Here is a 17743-nt window from a genome sequence, read left to right as displayed (position 1 = left end):
CCCCGTCACGTTCCATTTACTAGTTGCCACAAACTTATCCTTGCTCCAGACCGATAGTATTCCACCCGATCTGCCTTCTGACTCCCTCACAGCCCAATCAAAATTACTCCTCCCCCACCACTTATCACACATTGAGGAACAGAAAATTTCCATTTTGGTTTCCTGAATAAAACAAAAATCTAAAGCATTTTTCCTAACCAATTCTCCGATATCACTCTGTTTAATGAAACTCCCCAAGCCTCTAATGTTGTAAGATAAAATATTCATTAAAAACCTGTTTCAATATCACCCACGACCTTCGGATGTCCTGCCTTTGCTCTTTGCTCCTTCAATTGCTCGATCATGACCGCGTCTTGGTGATTGCTCGACAAACCCAACTTCTTGGCAAAGAGCCATGTTCTTGTATCTTCATCTCTCTCCGAATTCTCCCAATCCGCCTCAGTAGATCGCGAGCCACTTCCATTCTTGCCCATCTCACCCTCTGATTCAATATCAGCAATGAAATTGCCCCAAACTTGATGCTGATTTTCGGTTACTTTTGATTTCTGAGTTTTCTTCCTCGAAACTCCTCCTCGTCTATTCGCCGTTCCTTTCTTAGAAACAACCCCCGCAGTGAGAGAATCTGGTACCCTCGAGGGATCGCACTCCTCCCCCTCAAGTTCATTTTGAAATTCCTTCTCTTTCTCGTTTCTACTCCCTTCATTGATCTCTCTACCTCTAGTCTCTGGCTCATTTGAAGGCGATTTATCAGTCCCTTCGGAGGAAACCCGCTGGACTTGGCTTCCTTTATCTGTGTCAGAGTAATGTGAGAACGGGCCATTAGTTTCCACAACCTTCCTCTCGAGTTCCGAGACGACGTTTTTTTGAGTAACCGAATCGTTTCCTTCACCGTCCTCTGTTTCCGACTCGACGATGAAAGCCTTCGCCGGAGACTGTGAGATATCTTGTAAAGAACATTCTGAGTCAGCATCTTCGTCCAAAGACCACACCTCCTCCTCCGGGGAAACGAAATTATAGGGCATTTCTTCCACCCGGATTTGGAACGAAGCACCGTCGATTTTACATTTCAGTATGTTTCCGATGGAGTTAAACCCAGTAGACATCTGTATAAAAGCCACGTCCAGCCTCTCTTTCGTTCTTGTTTTTTCTTCAATTTTCAGAAGCAACCCGAACCTCGCGCTTGCCGTACTGAAGAAACGGGAATTCCAAACATGTAGCGGGACTCCGGTCCATTTAGTCCAGACAACTCTTTGATAGTTGATATCAACAGATTTCCAAGGCCTCCACCACTGTAACCAGAAGTCTCTCCATTCGTTGAGCTTATTGAGATTTTCCTCGGTCGTCTGCTCGTTGCTGCTTTGGATTAGGACCATGTTGCCACCGAGGGAGTTCAGCTTAAAACAACCTGCGCATTCACTATTTATTTCCTCTCGAACTTCCTCCCAGAGAAACTCAGATTTAATGTAACCTGTAAAAGCCCCATTAAGCCAAACCAAGTCTTCTTCCGTCGTCTGGAACTGTAATGTTTCATCATCAAGTTCTTTATCATCTTTAGCACCTGTAAGAGCTTCCTTAAAGGAGACACCTGCGTGCCTATTATACACCTTCATGTTGCATGGCTGTATCTGTTCCAACTTCTTTTCTTTGACGCTATTCTGCTCATTCCGTCTCTTCTCATCAACCCTTTCGAATTTAGGTTTATAATCCCTTTGGAATTTAGGCTTATAAACTCTAACCTTATAACTGCCAATCCAAAGTTTGTTCAGGTCCACCAGTAAAGTCTCAGACCTCTCCACCCTTTCAAATCGAACAAAGCCGAACGGTCTTCCCCAAAGATCTCTCTTCCTTGGGCAGTATACATCCACCGTCTTCGCAACCGTCTCAAACTTACGTCTGAGAAAATCAACGCTGCAATCCTCTGGGATGTTGTTAAAGAAAAAGGTTGTAGTGTCATCGCGTTCATTCGAACTCCAATCTCTCCTCCCATTCAAACTGCTCCGATTCCAGCTTCTTGCCTGTTTTCTCTCGACATGTTTTGGACCAATCCCTCTTCTTCTCACCACTCTCCACTCTCTCTCGGTCTCTCTAGGCTCCATTGTAGAAAATCACCTGTTTTATGAAGTAATCATCTACAACGAACAGTACAACAATCTAACCAAACAACTGTAAGATAAGCTCTGTCCTTAAACTTTGCTAATTTCAGTTCAAGTCTTGTCCATTCGTTTCACCATGGCACATTCAATTCATTACAGTTATCCTACAATACATTCAACCCCAACAACAACCCATCTGCTTGAAAACCTTCAAGGTAATTTGCTGTCTCAAGTACTAAATTCACTGTCTCAAGTACTAAATTCAGTTCGCATCCATATCAAACTGCACATCACCCGAGATAAAGTAGAACTTAGCTTTTGAATAGAAAGGGATGACTTGCGAATCTGGACGCTGATCTTTCAAAAAGAGTCGGAAGGCCAAGCTGGATGCGTTCTCGCCGGACTTGAGGGCTGCGTTGTGGCCTGGAGGCGTGGTCTCGCCGGAGTGAATAGTCTCGCTGGTCTGGAGTCGAAGATAGCTACCGCAGATTTCGCCGGAGCAAGGTGTCGCCGATCTGGAGTCGAAGGCAGACTACTTCTGGGTGGCGGATCTGTGGGCGGATCTGGCGAGGTGGCTTGCGCAGCTAATGACTCCACCGGACAGCGCCGCGAATCGCGCCTGGGCTTGGATAGCAGCGCGGTTCCGAGGGCAGATCGGCGCCTGGGCGACGGTTTTGACTCCTTGCTGATGTACTTTGTTGGCACTGCTGGTGCCGCTGGTTCTTCGGTGTTATAAAATTCCTTTTCCTATCAAAAAAAAAAATGAGTGAGCGCAATGTGTCTAAACAGCATTACTAAATTCGAAGTAGTAGTAGGTAGTTCCAATCTTTCTCATGAGTAAATAATTAATTAATAATTTAATACATGTGATGGTCCAAGATTAACACATGTCATCTTCTGAAAAAGGTTAGCACTCCTAATTATTTTACATATTTACCACACAAATCCATGCCTCTAATACACCCAAATCATAGAAGAATCAAGATTAATTAGCACTAGTAGTAGATTTCTCGAGCCACTCAAATTCAACTCACTTCTCTTCCCAAAGAATGATTCTTTTGACTATGGTCGGCGAGTGAAAATTAATTAAAATTTAAAAGAAAAAAACATACACAACATAATTATGTTATTATAAAATACATACACAATTTTGTACATAAAAATAAAAGAACACTTACTAACATTTTATCCGAAAAGCACTTCATTAATAAATCAACAATGCATTTATATTCATAATTTTGTTGGTTTCTTAAGCTTAACAAAAGAAATAAAAAGTCGTAAACCGAAAAATAAAATAAAATTACAGCACATAGAAATTAGAATACATGTGGAATGAAACTAGAAAAAGAATAATATTTCAAAATGTTTATTAAACAAAAAAGTGGTGACAATGTGTTGTTTTTATATGAAGCAACATCAATCATTCATTATTGTACTTTAATTTAAAATAAATAAGTTACTGTTGGATTGAAGTAATGACAAAATGATCGGAGTGACAGCATATTTGACTGATACACCACCTAATATATAAAAATTTAATTTCTAGCCACTGCAGGTAAGTTCTAAGATATTTATGAATATAATAGAATGTTGGTTTCTGTTCCACCCACCACGCTCATTTTAAATGGAGATTCTACAAAATTTTATCTTATGTTAGTTTTAATTTCATAATTTAACTTGCATTAATTATTGCTCATGCTTGAAGAATATGTTAGTTTTAAATTTGATAACTAGGTTGCACTAATTATTTGCTCATGCTTGAAGAATATGTTAGGCTTTAATTTGAAAAAACGCCTTGCAATTATTGCCCATACTTGAAAAATTCATTTACATCTGGTTTAAATACAACCACATTTCTTTTATTTTGGATTAATACAACCACATTTCTTGTTAGAACTTTTGGCATAAAAATAGAGTGTGGATAATGTCTAAAAAAAATAAAAATGGATTCGAGTGTACCCCGATGCGATCTTGAAATTAAATTTTTTTAATTATTAATTTATAAAAAGTATATTAACATTTTGAATGGTTTTCACATCTTGGCAGAGGTAAGAAGAGAGGGAAGCTTCTTAGAGCATTATGGGTCTGTACGATTTGGGTGTTATGGAAGAGACGCAATGAAAGCAGATTTGAAGGAAAAACTTGGGGTGCCGAGGAGGTTGTGATGGAGATTAAAGGAAGACTGTGGAGCTGGATTGCAGCTTTTAGAATCTGGTCCCCGAATGTAAATTTCTTGTCTTGGTGTTCCAAAACTTTTACTCTCTCGTCTTGTATGACTTTCTAGGTACCTCTGGTACCGGTGGTTTTATATTATCTTCTTTTTCTTATAAAAAAAAAAAGTAATTTTCAAAGAAGATTGTAGAATTCATTACATAATAATTAGGCATGAATAAAAGAAATTGAAATTAAATGTAAAGTCAAATTCCACAATCATACTGTATACAATCTATTCCAATATATTCTTCTCCATGATTTTTATGAAAACCTATCCAAATTTGTATACACTCGGAACCATTACTTCAAAACTTACTAGAAGAAAACATCAAATCAGATATACATAATATAGATTTATAGAAATTTGTCGATCTAGGATCTGGGAAATATATTATTTCATCCAAAACACGAAAGAGTGATATACTAATTAGGAGCAAAAACCCTCATAAATTTGGAAAATAAGAAAAGGCGCAAAAGAATGAATTTTTGTGACTTAAACCTAAATATATGAATCTCTTGCATTATAAGTTTCATAATTATTTATCTGAAACCGTCTCACAGTAAAACATATTCAAATAAAATTTCAATGATGTATTATAAATATTATTAATATTTATAACTACAATATTTTATTATATAATAAATTAAAATGCTAATCTTGATTCATCTAACATATAAGTCACTCTCTAGGGCATTCAACTCGTTGAGATTTTTAATTGACCTGAGAATCCTTGAGATTAATTTTGGATCAAAGGGAATAGATCAAAACTCATAAGTTACAATTAATCTTATATGGCATCATCTCGAAATTAACTCATAAAACTAATCTTATTTAATACTATGAGTTAAAACAAATGTTAATATATTTTTTCCATCCACATAAATTATACTCTTTATAATTATTTTTATTTTCATTTGTTCATAAAGAGTATATGTCGGTAAACAAGCATAGATTTCATTATAAGTCGTGCAAACTATCACTTCATATCAGAAAAGGTAAAAAAGTTTGAACTGCTTGTGTGACTGGACTTTTTTTTTAACAGTTAGCTACTCCAAATATCACATAATTTAAGCATTAATGAAAACAAAGGTGAAAAATCCTTAAAAAAAAAAAAAAAACAAAACAAAACAAAACAAAACAAAGGTGAAAAAGTGGAAAAGTGGAAAGAGCATCCAAACAAGGAATTACCGCATCCTATGTACCTCACAAGGATAAAAAGCTCAAAGGATTTTTCTCATAACATACATCTCTTTCTCCTTTTATTTTCATTCCTTATCTTTTTTTTTTTTTGATCAGGAAAAAAGCAATCTATTAAAATGAGAAAAGTTCAAGGTACCAGAGGTACCAAGAACAGAGTACAAAGAAAGGAGAAGAACAGAAAAAAAAAAAACCAGACAAGAACCACTCCACCAAACATCACCCAATCATCCCAAAAATTCTATTTTCAGACATCCAAGTTCGAAAATCCTCAACAGAGCTTTCCATATTGTACGCCAACTTCCATGACCATAACCTCGTCTTGATCTCTCGAATCAGTTTATCTTTATTCCATTGGGCTTGGTTAAATTTGCATTCGTTTCGACATTTCCAAATACACCAAACAATGCAAAGCCAGACACTCCTGAGAAAGTTGTTGTCCTCCTTGTCACCAATGTTCGAGAAAGCAATAAGAAGTTCTTTTGGTGAGCAATGGAAAACCGATTGCTTACCAAGCCAAAGGATAATATCAGACCATACCTCGGAGGATCTGTGACAGGTGAAGAAAAGATGGCTGATATCTTCAACTTGATTTTGGCAGAACACGCAAACGGCTTCCGACGCTGTGATTACAATCTTTCTTTTGATTAGATTATCACAAGTTGCAATTCTGCCCTTCAAAACTCTCCATGTTGTAATCTTCACCTTTTGTGGAGCTGTTGCTTTCCAGAAACTTCGAAACTTTAGAGCATAATCATGTTGGGCATTTAACCGAGAGAGTTGGCAGATCGCTTTGTATGCAGAGTTTACTGTGAATTTTCCATTAGAAGAAAAATTCCACTTCCATTCATCAGCTCTACCTGCATGTGTTTTTGTCATCTTCCTCATTTATTTAGTTTTTCGAGTTTGTATAAAAACTTTGGATGATGAAAAAAATTCAAAATCGTTAAAAAAACGTTTATTTTTTATGATTACATTAGATAAGTAAAAGCTATACTCCCTCCCTCCGTCCCACAAGAGTGTGCATCACTTTTGGTGGCACATGCATGGCCGATTCTGTATCTCACAAGGCTCTAAGCAAAAATTAAAAAATGGTCCCTTATTTTCTTTTATATTGACGAAACAACAATAATATATTAACTTTAACTTTTTCAACCAATTATTCGAAAGAGTTTTCAATGAAAAGAGAAGAAAAGATAAGTTACTGCATATGTTTTTGGAATACTATTTTATTATTAAGCAAAAATAATTTTTTAAATATATATATATATATATATATACTATATAAAAAAAATTTGGGGCCCTATGGTGCAGCATGTTGAGCATGTCCTCAGGTACGGGCTTGGGCACATATTTAATAAAATGTTAGATGAGTGTATTAAGAATGAAGAAAGTGGTCTATTATAAAGTAAAAGTAAGAAATAAGGAGTTAGTGACGAGGTAGTGTCGAAAAATGGCAAATGCACACTCTTGTGGACGTCCCAAATAGAAAGAAATGTCACTCTTATGGGACGAAGGGAGTATGAGTTAATTCATTGTTACTAAAATGAATTTTAACTTTAAGATATGTTGATGCCTTTATTAATTTTTATCATTTTAGTTAAGTTTATTTATCGGATAGACCTAACTCAAGCGACAAAATTAAAATGTCAAAATGTCTCTCTTATAAAAGATTATTGGTTTAATTATCACCAATATTGTGTCATTGTGTTTTATCAATCATAAAATTATATAAAAATTACTTTCTAATTGATCAATGTATGTACGATTTTTTTTATAACATTGTCCAACATTTTCTTACAGTGAAAAGTCGTAGGACAACCTTAAACCTAGAGACAAGTATTCGAGCGCGAAATCAGAAAAATGGGCTCATTCCGAATTTAAAAAACCCAAAAAGATAAATAATGTGAATTTTGTTCTTAAAAATAAAAATAATACGTATTTCAAATAATAAAAAATTTGTATTAATTCTTTCCGTTCATAAAAAGAGTCTTATTTATCTCTTTTTTTTTCCATAAAAAATAATCTCATTTCACTTTTAAACCATCATATCCCGCTTTCTCTTCTATATTTAACTGTATATTAATAATATATTTTTATTCTACTCTTCTATACTAACATTACCCTATAAATTGTACAACGTTCATTCCATTAGAAATACTCTATTTCATTACTTTTTGGACATGAATATTAAGAAAAAATATAGTTAGTATAAAAAGTGAGTTGATAGAAATTATTTAAAAATTATTTTAAGTGAATCGGGCCTATCATTAATAATATTTTAAATAATTATTTTTTTGTTAAAAATAATACTCCCTCCGTCTCAAAAAAACATGAACCTTTCTATTTTTGCACATTACCTCACCACAATTTCTTTACTTTTTGTGTCTATTTTTCATAAAATATGACTCATTTTTCACTCACAAATACACTTTTATCTAATACTCTCTCTGTCCACAGGAATCGGGCACGGATGTTAAGAAACAAATAATTTATACTAATAAAATAGGACAGAGAAAATCACTTTTTTTGAGGATATATTTGTCCAAAAAGTAGGAGAGAGAAATAAAGAAGAGATAATTATGTGTGAGGTACAATGGTATTTGGTGTAAATAATGAGTTATGTGTGAATATTTGTTATATGTTGATTTTTCATTTTAGAATCGAACGTCCAAATAAGGAAATATGGCTTATTGAATTTAGACGGATGGAGTATTTCTTCAAATTCGTATCACTTACTAATGTTCATATTTTGTGACATCGAGGGAGTATGAGATATTATTAGTGAAACATTTCAATAAAATAAGTAATACTCCCTCCGCCCCTCATATTTATGCATACATTTCATTTTTTGTACATCTCCCAAATTTATGCATACTCTATGTTTGGACACTACTCCACACATAATTAATGTAATTTTACCATTTTAACTTACACTATTTACCTCAGGGGCGTACTTTGCATGATTGATAAAATGGATGATTGAGTATTTTTATTTTCAAGAGTAGGATTATTCCAATCTCACTCTTTTGATAGGATAAAAGTAAAACAAAACTAGTTTAAATGATAAAAAAAAATAATCAAGAGCCTTGGAATATTCCAAAATTTCAATCCAACAAAGTAAACAAGGTATTAGTCTTATTATTTTTATTTATAAAGACTAATCCTTTAAAATAAAACGTCCCCTTAATGTGGGACCCTTTCTCTATTATCATTATTACAAATAATTTTTTAATTAAATTTTTGTCGAAGTCAATCATATATAGTTTTAGGAGACCGAAGGGGTAGAATAGATAGAATACCTTTATTTAATTTATAATAAATTTAATAATTTTATTAAAATTTGTGTTCAGAATTATGTTTTCGGAGAGTGAGGGAGTATATTTAATGAGAGGACAAAACACACTTAAACAATTGTGTGGGTGACCGGAAAAAGACGTCGGACCGTTGAGTTAAGTGGGACCCACAGCAGTAAAGCCCACAGCACACCACAGACACAGATGATTAGCCCTCACATGGTCTCGCTGTTGCGGTGGGCCCACACCTCTCTCTCTCTCTATCTTTGGTATTTAGAATTTTAAGAAACAAAAATTGATGATGACAAGTTGTAAATTCCGACATGTTTACTCACGAGTTCCTGCACTTGATCTCTTTGTCCAAACCCAATCCAACCTATTCAATTTCCATCCCAAATTTGTAGTTTACAATATACACATCTCTAATTAATGCAACTGCTTTTTTCTTTTCTTTTTTTTATGTCCTTCCACTTTTAATTATAGCTCGAAATTTTACAATATGATCTATCCCATAATTTAATAGTCATATTTTTATTTTAGTTTGTTTCTTAGTAATTTATACTCCCTCCGTGAAAATAAGACCTAGTTCTTTGTGGCACGAGAATTAAGAAATTGGTATTTTGTGTGTTAAGTGTGGTAGGTGAAAAAGTAAAAAGGTGAATAAAAAATAAATTTTTTATTATTTTTAGAAATTGGTCTTGTTTCGTGGGACAGACCAAAGGAAACTTGATCTTGCTTCATGGGACGGAGACAGTATTAGTAAAATATGGACCACTTACTCTACTTTAATCACTAACTTTCTTCTCCCTTCATCCAGGCTCACTTGACCTATTTATTTTTGCATGGTTATATAAGAGCAAATGACATTTGTGTATAAAATGTTATGTGTAAATTATTAGACCTTTTTTTTATGCCAAAAATGAATTAGGCCAAGTAAAATCAGACAGCCAAAAAAGAAAGCGAGCCAAGTGAGGCAGCACAAAGAGAGTATGAACTTATATCTTCATTATTCACTCAACCATTCAAGTTAAAAAATTTGGTTATTTTAGATTGATGTATCATAAAAAGATGCATTAAACTAATAATATGCCTACACATAACTTGATCAAACGTTTCTTTTAAATGCTAAGAAAACAGCAAAAATTCTCTTAAATTGCCTAAAGATTGTAGATGGAGCTGAATACCGATATTCTAATATGTTTAGATTTGGCAAAAAAACAATATAACAAAATTCAAGTTTTTATTTGAGACTGGCTTTATAAAAATGATTGGGTAGTCCAAATATTACTTGGGTTGATGGGTTTTTTTTTGAGGTAAGGTTGATGAATTTCTGTCGTCATACAAAAAGTATATAATATATTTTTTAATTACCATAATATGAAGACTTACTATTTATAGATACTAAACAGTATGGTACCTCTTGTCGACTGGAAGTTTCCCGAAGAGAGTGCTTCTTTTTATTATTATGGTTTAGAATTTAAATCACACATTTCAGCATTTCCAAAACTGAAAAATGGCATCTTTGTTTGAGTTCGACAAAAAGGGAAATGGAGTTATATGATCACATGCTTAAAGTAATTAATGTTGTTTTATTTAATAACGTAGATAAATATTGTGAGCAAAAATAGAAAGGATAGTTGCTTCATCTTTGAGTGCACAATTCGTATCAACTAATTAAATCACTTTCTAATTAATCCGTATCAATTATTTATAGTGCACGATGAATAAATTTTACTTTTATGTATACATGTTATCTTAGTTTTCGAGTAAGAGTGTGTTCTCATTCGTTGATAAATTTGTGAAATAGAAGAGATATAAAAATTTATTTCTTTTCTTTCATTTTCAACGAAACAAAATTATATTATTTCTCATTCATTCTTTTTATTTTAAGGAGTGATAATATATAAAAAAGAAAATAGGAGTCAAAAAAAGAAGGAATTTGAAAGGGAAATTTATTATTATTATTATTTATTTTCCCATAATAAATTTATCAAACAAAGAGAAAACACCTTACATAAAAATGAAGCGATAATAGACTTGCATAATTATTCTCAAAAAAAAAAAGAAAAAAAAAGTAGACTTGCATAATTTGTTATAAGTGAAATATTAAAGTTTAAAATCGATAATCCATGATAAAATAGAAAAATAATGATAGTATTAAAATTTCCCGAAAGCTATGTTAGTTGATAAGATTAATATTCGACGGGTCCATAATAATATTAAATTAAATTAGAAAAAGAAAACAAAATATTAGGTAGCTTAATGGTATTACAAAAATACCCTTACCTTATCCGTTAATCATCAAGTGTCTCTCCCAACCTTAAATGCCATCGCCACCGCACTCAGCTCAGCTGCAGAAACCCAAAAAAAGAAAACTAGAGAGAGAAAGTAGAGAGAGAGAGAGACAGAGAGCTAAGATGACGAAAGAAGTGAGCGAAGAACCCGCCGCCCACGGCAGCAAGGACTACGTGGACCCGCCCCCGGCGGCGTTCATCGGTGCAGGCGAGCTGAAGCTCTGGTCCTTCTACAGAGCCCTCATCGCCGAGTTCATTGCCACCCTCCTCTTCCTCTACGTCACCGTCGCCACCGTCATTGGCCACAAGAAGCTCAACGCCGCCGACCAATGCGACGGCGTCGGCCTCCTCGGCATCGCCTGGGCCTTCGGTGGCATGATCTTCATCCTCGTCTACTGCACCGCCGGAATCTCAGGTAACTAACCGAAAAACCCTAATTCACTCGAGATTTCCTTTTCCGACGAACTAAAACCCTAACTCACTCCAAATTTGCCTTTCCGACGAACTAACTAAAGCCCTAATTCACTCCAATTTCAGGTGGTCACATTAATCCGGCGGTGACGTTCGGGCTCTTCCTGGCGAGGAAGGTGTCGCTGATTAGGGCGGTTTCGTACATCGTGTCGCAGTGCTTGGGCGCCATCTGCGGCGTCGGGTTGGTGAAGGCCTTCATGAAGGGCCCCTACAATCGCCTCGGCGGCGGCGCAAACACCGTCGCCCCCGGGTACAACACCGGCACCGCGCTCGGCGCTGAGATCATAGGCACCTTCGTGCTCGTCTACACCGTCTTCTCCGCCACCGACCCCAAGAGAAACGCGCGCGACTCCCACATTCCCGTAAGTAAATTTTCATCGAATTTCATTTTGAAGGCTCGAGTTCAATTTACTTTTTCAATGTACCGCCACAATCTCGGCGTGATAATCCTGAAAATTTTCTCAAAATTCAGGATGAATAAAAACTAAAATCGAAGTTGAGGTTCATTTTTTGAAATTTGAATTTAGGGTTGATTATTAATTATTAATGTTTTTGAGACTTTGTTTTCCAGGTTTTGGCTCCCCTTCCAATCGGATTTGCAGTCTTCATGGTGCATTTGGCCACCATCCCCATCACCGGAACTGGAATTAACCCGGCGAGGAGCTTCGGCGCCGCCGTGATCTACGGCCACCAGAAATCGTGGGACGACCACGTAAGTACAAAAATGCATCACAATTTGATTAGAGTTTAATTAAGTGTGACTGAAATGTTTTCTGTGCAGTGGATTTTCTGGGTGGGGCCGATGGTCGGAGCGCTGGCGGCGGCGATCTACCATCAGTTTGTGTTGAGGGCCGGCGCGGTGAAGGCGCTGGGTTCGTTCAGGAGCAATCCCACGAACTAAGGGAGGGAGAGAGAAAGAGATTCTTGTTTGATTTGAGATGTTTGTTGTTAATTAGTTTTTCTGTTGTGAATTCTGTTAATTTGCTATAAATTTGTGTGTAATGATGAAGAGAGGAGAATGTTAATTATGAAAAAAAAGCCTTTTCTTTGTTGCTCATTCAATCTTTTGATTTTGTGTTGTTAGGTTTGCGTATTTATTTTGGACGCTAAAATGCTTGTGTTGTTTCTTTCATCCTCTGTGTATATACATAATGACGCGTCTCTCTCTCTCTACAATTTATCACACTCCAGTAAGTGGCCTTTCAAAATCAAAACCTATTCAGTGATCGAAGAAAAAAAGTAGAAAGTAAGATGACCCGTTTAATTTAACCTAACCCTACCAATTATTGTAGCCTCCGACTTATAAGGTAAGGTTGGAGCTTGTCCACGTCCATCCATCTAATTTATTTCGACTTCTGACTATTATATAGTCTTATATAAATAAAGCACGCTATTAATAAGCATCTTGAAATTGATACCACTATCAATCACTATGATATATAAACAACAAAACGTTTTAATTTTATTTTATTTGTCTCACGGACTCGAGAAGATTCATGTGTATATGTCCTTGTTGTGACGCTATTTTTTCTCAAAATAGACGTTGTCAAAATTACACTCACTTGAAATCAGCGAGGCAAAGCTGCACGTAAACCCACTTGACAATAATTGTGAGGATAGCAAGAATCCAACTTTCATATTTTCAATCCAACCCCATAATCTCTCAACTTTTTCTTTGTGGATGAGTGACAAATGCTTTATCCACTTTTGACTATGAACCCCCCAATACGACCAAACCATACCCGATAAATTCCATCGAATATGTATATGTACTATAACCCATTGATTGTACAAAGAGTGGTAATTAGAGCCAATAATAATTCACACAAACATCTTCATGTTCCATAAAAATGATGGATACAAATGTACATATACATGCTTGATACTACCCATAAAAGCTATACATAGTGAAATACTTTTAATTAAGATGTGTGAGAAAGAGAGATACGTTGGAATTGCTAGCTTACCATGTGATTTAGACCGTTCCGTAATTGCTATATATAGTGAAATAGTTTTCATGAAGATGTGTGAGTGAGAAAGAGAGAAATACTTTGGAATTGCTAGCTTACCATGTGATTTGGAATATGTATATATACTATACTAACCCATTGATTATGCAATGTGTGGCCGCTAAAGCCATCCGTTTTACACAGCTTTTCTCATGTTTCAAAAAAAAATGTGGATCCAACTGCCACATATCGTAAAATCAATAGATTGGTGCAATATAAATGTACCTACTTCATACCACCCATAGGCTACTAGATGTTGTATATAGTGAAATATTTTTTTATTACGATATGAGAGAGGGACTTTGGAATGGAGAGGTTACTAGATCACATGAAGAGAGCCATTGAATGAATTAAGAATTTTAACAAAGGACGTGGTTTTGTGGCAAAAGTGTGGAATAACAATTCCAAGTATATATCTCGTGATGTGAATATTTAAAAGCTATTTATACACAATCACGAAAAAGTATATGTCCAAGTACCATGAATTTGGGACCACATTGAATTTTCATGATACCAATGCAACACAGATAGGTAAGAAAGGATGTTGTTTTGTGGTTGCAGTCTGCTACATCTTACAATTTATAGCAGGAAAGAGGAGAAACATAAGCAGACACGCAATTCTGCCTTCTCTCTCTCTCAAGGTGGGAGGTGTTTAGTGCCAATTTCAGGCAATAGTAGAAAACATAAATGGTACACGTAGACAGTAGCTTGAAACTTGTTTTTACTACACATATTAGTTCCTATTTTACATCTCTTACTTAAGATAAGGTGAAGTGTCAAATGCAGAAATACATATAGTGCACACACCATGACAAAAGGGGAGGTAATATATCAGTACCTTAGTCGGGCAAAGCTGTACCTCGCTCGAGGTTGTTCTTGATCTCCAAAGTGTACTTCCCAAAGGCTCGCTCGATCTTTTTATTGAAGTGCTCATTACGGTCATTGATTGAGTCAATATCCTTTTCTTCGCGATACTTGCGCCTCCTACTGAAGGACCTTGATTTATCCTCCCTGCTCGTAAGCTCTTTGACCATTTTATCAATCTTCTCGGCTGGGATGTTTGGTGTCTGTCCAATAACATTAACATGAATACCGACGACCCCATTCCAGGAAAAGAGATCTCGAAACGAACTAGGTTCAGTCTTGAAATATAGTGATGCTTACCTTTCCATATTGAAGACTGGAAGCCCCTCGATAGAATTCAGGATCCTCCTCTTTTTGTCGGTTGTACGCTTCGAGGTCTACCACAATGTTTTTGGTCCTTTTGTTATGAGCATCATATAGAGTTTTTTGATTGAAAACTGTAAAAAGAGAAGTCATCTGTCAATAGCAATGCAAGGATATACTAACTGAGCACTGCAAAAATTATTTCTAGAGGTACACGAAATGGGAAACCAATGAAGATAGGCACATCGATGAAATAATGTTTTTCTAAACTTAACCGTGGTACTTTTCATGCTTTTCGTGTTTAAGAAGCTAGAGCAGCATGAATCAAATGACTAACAGTAGCATCGTCACACATCCAAAGGTTAAGCTTGATCCATCAATGTTATCAGTCACCCAGCAAAAATACGAAGTGCATCCTATGTATGAAGTATCTCTCCTAGTTCACAAACGGCACGATTCAACATACATACGATACTGAGTTTGTGCATGGCAGTAAAACAACATTAGAAAGTAAGAGATGCTGCAAACAGCAGAATTTCCATAAAACAAACATAAAAGTGTGCTTACTTACCATCCCACCCAGCAGGGGCAGGCTCTTTCTCCCACTTTTTGTACTTCGACTCCGCCATCTCTTGTGTATCAAGCATATACGCTTTGCTCATATCCAAGCCATTAGCATCCAAAAGTTTTCCAATTTTCTTCTTCCTCTCCTCGAGCCATTTCTGCTTGGAAACTCCTCTAGCTTCTGTTGGAGCTTCCATTTTTTTCTTCTCTGCCACCATGGCAGTCTGATTGGCTTTTCTTGCCTCATTCTGAGTGAATAAAAAAAATACGAAACTGTAAATACTGATAAACAAAACCAGGACCAAAATGACATGACAACAAGAGCAATGTATATTCTGTCTATGCTGAGATGTACTAGGAAAAAAATGTTCATCCACGTTGCGCTTTAACGCACATACCATTTTCATTCTCAGTTCAAATAGCTTCTTCTGCCTTCCTGTGAGATTTGCAAAATCAACTAAAGCATCATCACCATTCCCATCAACCTCCCCATCAGAATGCTCCTTGGGGGCATCATTTCCAGCATCCTGTTCTTCTTGCTGATCTGGCCCAGCCACCAGCCTTGGCTCCTGATAATTAGCATCCACGCCTAGGCATTATACAAGAAAAGATGGTTGAATCTGTAACTTTCCAAATAATGAAACAATTGATTATGAAATCTGAATATACAAATAACATATCACTGAATAGCATTTTAAGAATGAAGAACCTTATACAAACAAAAAGTTAAAGCAAAAGTGAGCCAATACAAAAGAATGATCTAGTTTCAGACTTTCAGTAAGTATTTTGCAACAACCGATTTCAGTAACAAGTCTTAGCACCTTAGCAAAATACTACTAAGATACCAATCAAACACCAACCCATATAACTTTAGTCGGTTATCTTCCAGGGTTCGGCAATATCTCAAAATAGTTTTCACTACATTCATGATAATGATTTGATGCATTTAAGCATAGTGGATAGAATTGCTTTCTAGCAAGCTTTCCACAACAATAGATACTAGCTAAAAGCTAACTAAATTATCGGATCGCTTTTTCTGAGACGTCATCAATAGTTTATGCAGTCATGACATAAAACCATATATCCACTAAGCACATATTGGTTACAGAAACATATGCAGCAAATCTAAACATGCAAATTTGAGGAGGAAAAGCCCCCCCGTAAGAGAAGCAACTCCAAACATAGCTGAAATAAGCAGTAATTTTTTGGCTTTTTCTCTCTTATTTCTAATTTTCAATTAAGAAATAAAACACCTTAAGATTCACGATTAAAAGAAAAAACCACGCATATCACCTGCATTCGCGTTCAGGTTCGCTTCAGCAATAACTCTGAAGCAATAATCACTACATTCGTGATATAGATTCGACGCATTTCTGCAATCCGGATGAACTGCTCTCTCTTCAGCCATACTATCCTCCCTTATTCTCCGTAATCAGATAATAGTATAAAATACCTGCATAATAGAGGACTAACATAAAAATTTATGCATCAGATTAACCCTAACTAAACCCTAACACGAACCAAACATCAAATTGCGAATCACAACAGCTGAATTCGGAAACAAAACTACGGCCGAAGAAATGCAACTCAACAAAATTCAGCTGAAAAAGAAAAGTACCTCTGGTTTATGCTATCGAATTTAGGGCGCGAGGGTTTGATGCTTGTGCAAATTTGAGATTATGGAAATAAATAATGCGAATTTTTCGTGAAGGAGTCATTGCACCGTCATTCGATTTGGGCTGGGAAACATGGGCCTCATACTACGGCCCAAAACCAACTACAATTTATTAGGCCCAATTAATATTAAAATTCCTCGATAAAAGTTTTCGAAAGTTAAAAATTAGGTAAGATCATAATGAATTTGACGTGGGTTAAGTCTAAATTGTATGTTAAGAAAAAATATTGTTACACACCCCAAATTTGCAGAGGATAGATATCCATAATTTCTCGTAATTTTTCACTATTTGATGGCCTCGACCAATTAATATTCAAATTCCTCGATAAAAAATTTCGATACTTAACATTGGGTAGATCATTATGAATTTTGATGTGGCTTAAGTTTAAATTGTATCAAGAAAAATATTTTTATATATTTGTCGTGATTTTCCTTTTTGAAAGAAATTTGTTATAATTGATAGTTCATGATATAATTAAAAATAATAATAAATTAATGGGTTGATGGTATATAATTTATTCAATCAATTCTCATGTTACATATGAACTTTAATTTTTTATTTCTTATTTTTCATTTTCGTCCATTTTTCATAGTGGTAACATGATATAAATATATTCGTGTGACATAAATATGATCGTATGTAAAAATAGAACCGACATCGTATTGTATAATTGAATGAAAACGATATTGTTTCAAGCCCAAACTTTCGCGGAAAAATGGACGAATATGTAAAATGAGACAATATTAATAGTCTAATATTTT

General features: G+C 35.4%; 2 protein-coding genes across 4 annotated transcripts; one reads left to right on the top strand and one right to left on the bottom strand.

Annotated features, from left to right (window-relative positions):
- The first annotated feature begins 10999 nt into the window (after positions 1-10999).
- LOC130989296 (probable aquaporin PIP2-8) lies at positions 11000-12615 on the top strand. The gene is made up of 4 exons (XM_057913258.1): positions 11000-11510; positions 11633-11928; positions 12138-12278; positions 12348-12615. The coding sequence occupies exons 1-4, from the start codon at positions 11126-11128 to the stop codon at positions 12465-12467; spliced, it is 942 nt and encodes a 313-aa protein (XP_057769241.1). The 5' UTR covers positions 11000-11125; the 3' UTR covers positions 12468-12615.
- Positions 12616-14105: 1490 nt separating this feature from the next.
- Positions 14106-17071, bottom strand: LOC130989294 (uncharacterized). Of its 3 annotated transcripts, none has more exons than XM_057913256.1 (6): positions 16925-17071; positions 16600-16759; positions 15705-15895; positions 15314-15554; positions 14740-14876; positions 14106-14642 (listed from the first exon to the last, which is right to left on the bottom strand). In XM_057913256.1, exons 2-6 carry the CDS (start codon positions 16712-16714, stop codon positions 14415-14417), a joined length of 912 nt encoding a protein of 303 aa, XP_057769239.1. In that variant the 5' UTR covers positions 16715-16759; positions 16925-17071; the 3' UTR covers positions 14106-14414. The 3 variants fall into 3 exon arrangements, with proteins under 3 accessions (XP_057769239.1, XP_057769238.1, XP_057769240.1); XM_057913255.1 differs by having other exon boundaries at positions 16600-16774; positions 16925-17070; XM_057913257.1 differs by lacking the exon at positions 16925-17071 and adding an exon at positions 16828-16904.
- Between the last annotated feature and the right edge of the window lie 672 nt (positions 17072-17743).

The sequence above is a fragment of the Salvia miltiorrhiza genome, chromosome 6 (assembly GCF_028751815.1).
Source record: "Salvia miltiorrhiza cultivar Shanhuang (shh) chromosome 6, IMPLAD_Smil_shh, whole genome shotgun sequence".
NCBI lineage: Eukaryota > Viridiplantae > Streptophyta > Magnoliopsida > Lamiales > Lamiaceae > Salvia > Salvia miltiorrhiza.
The sequence above is the reverse complement of the archived record's forward strand: the minus strand, read 5'-3'. Positions and strand labels throughout refer to the sequence as shown.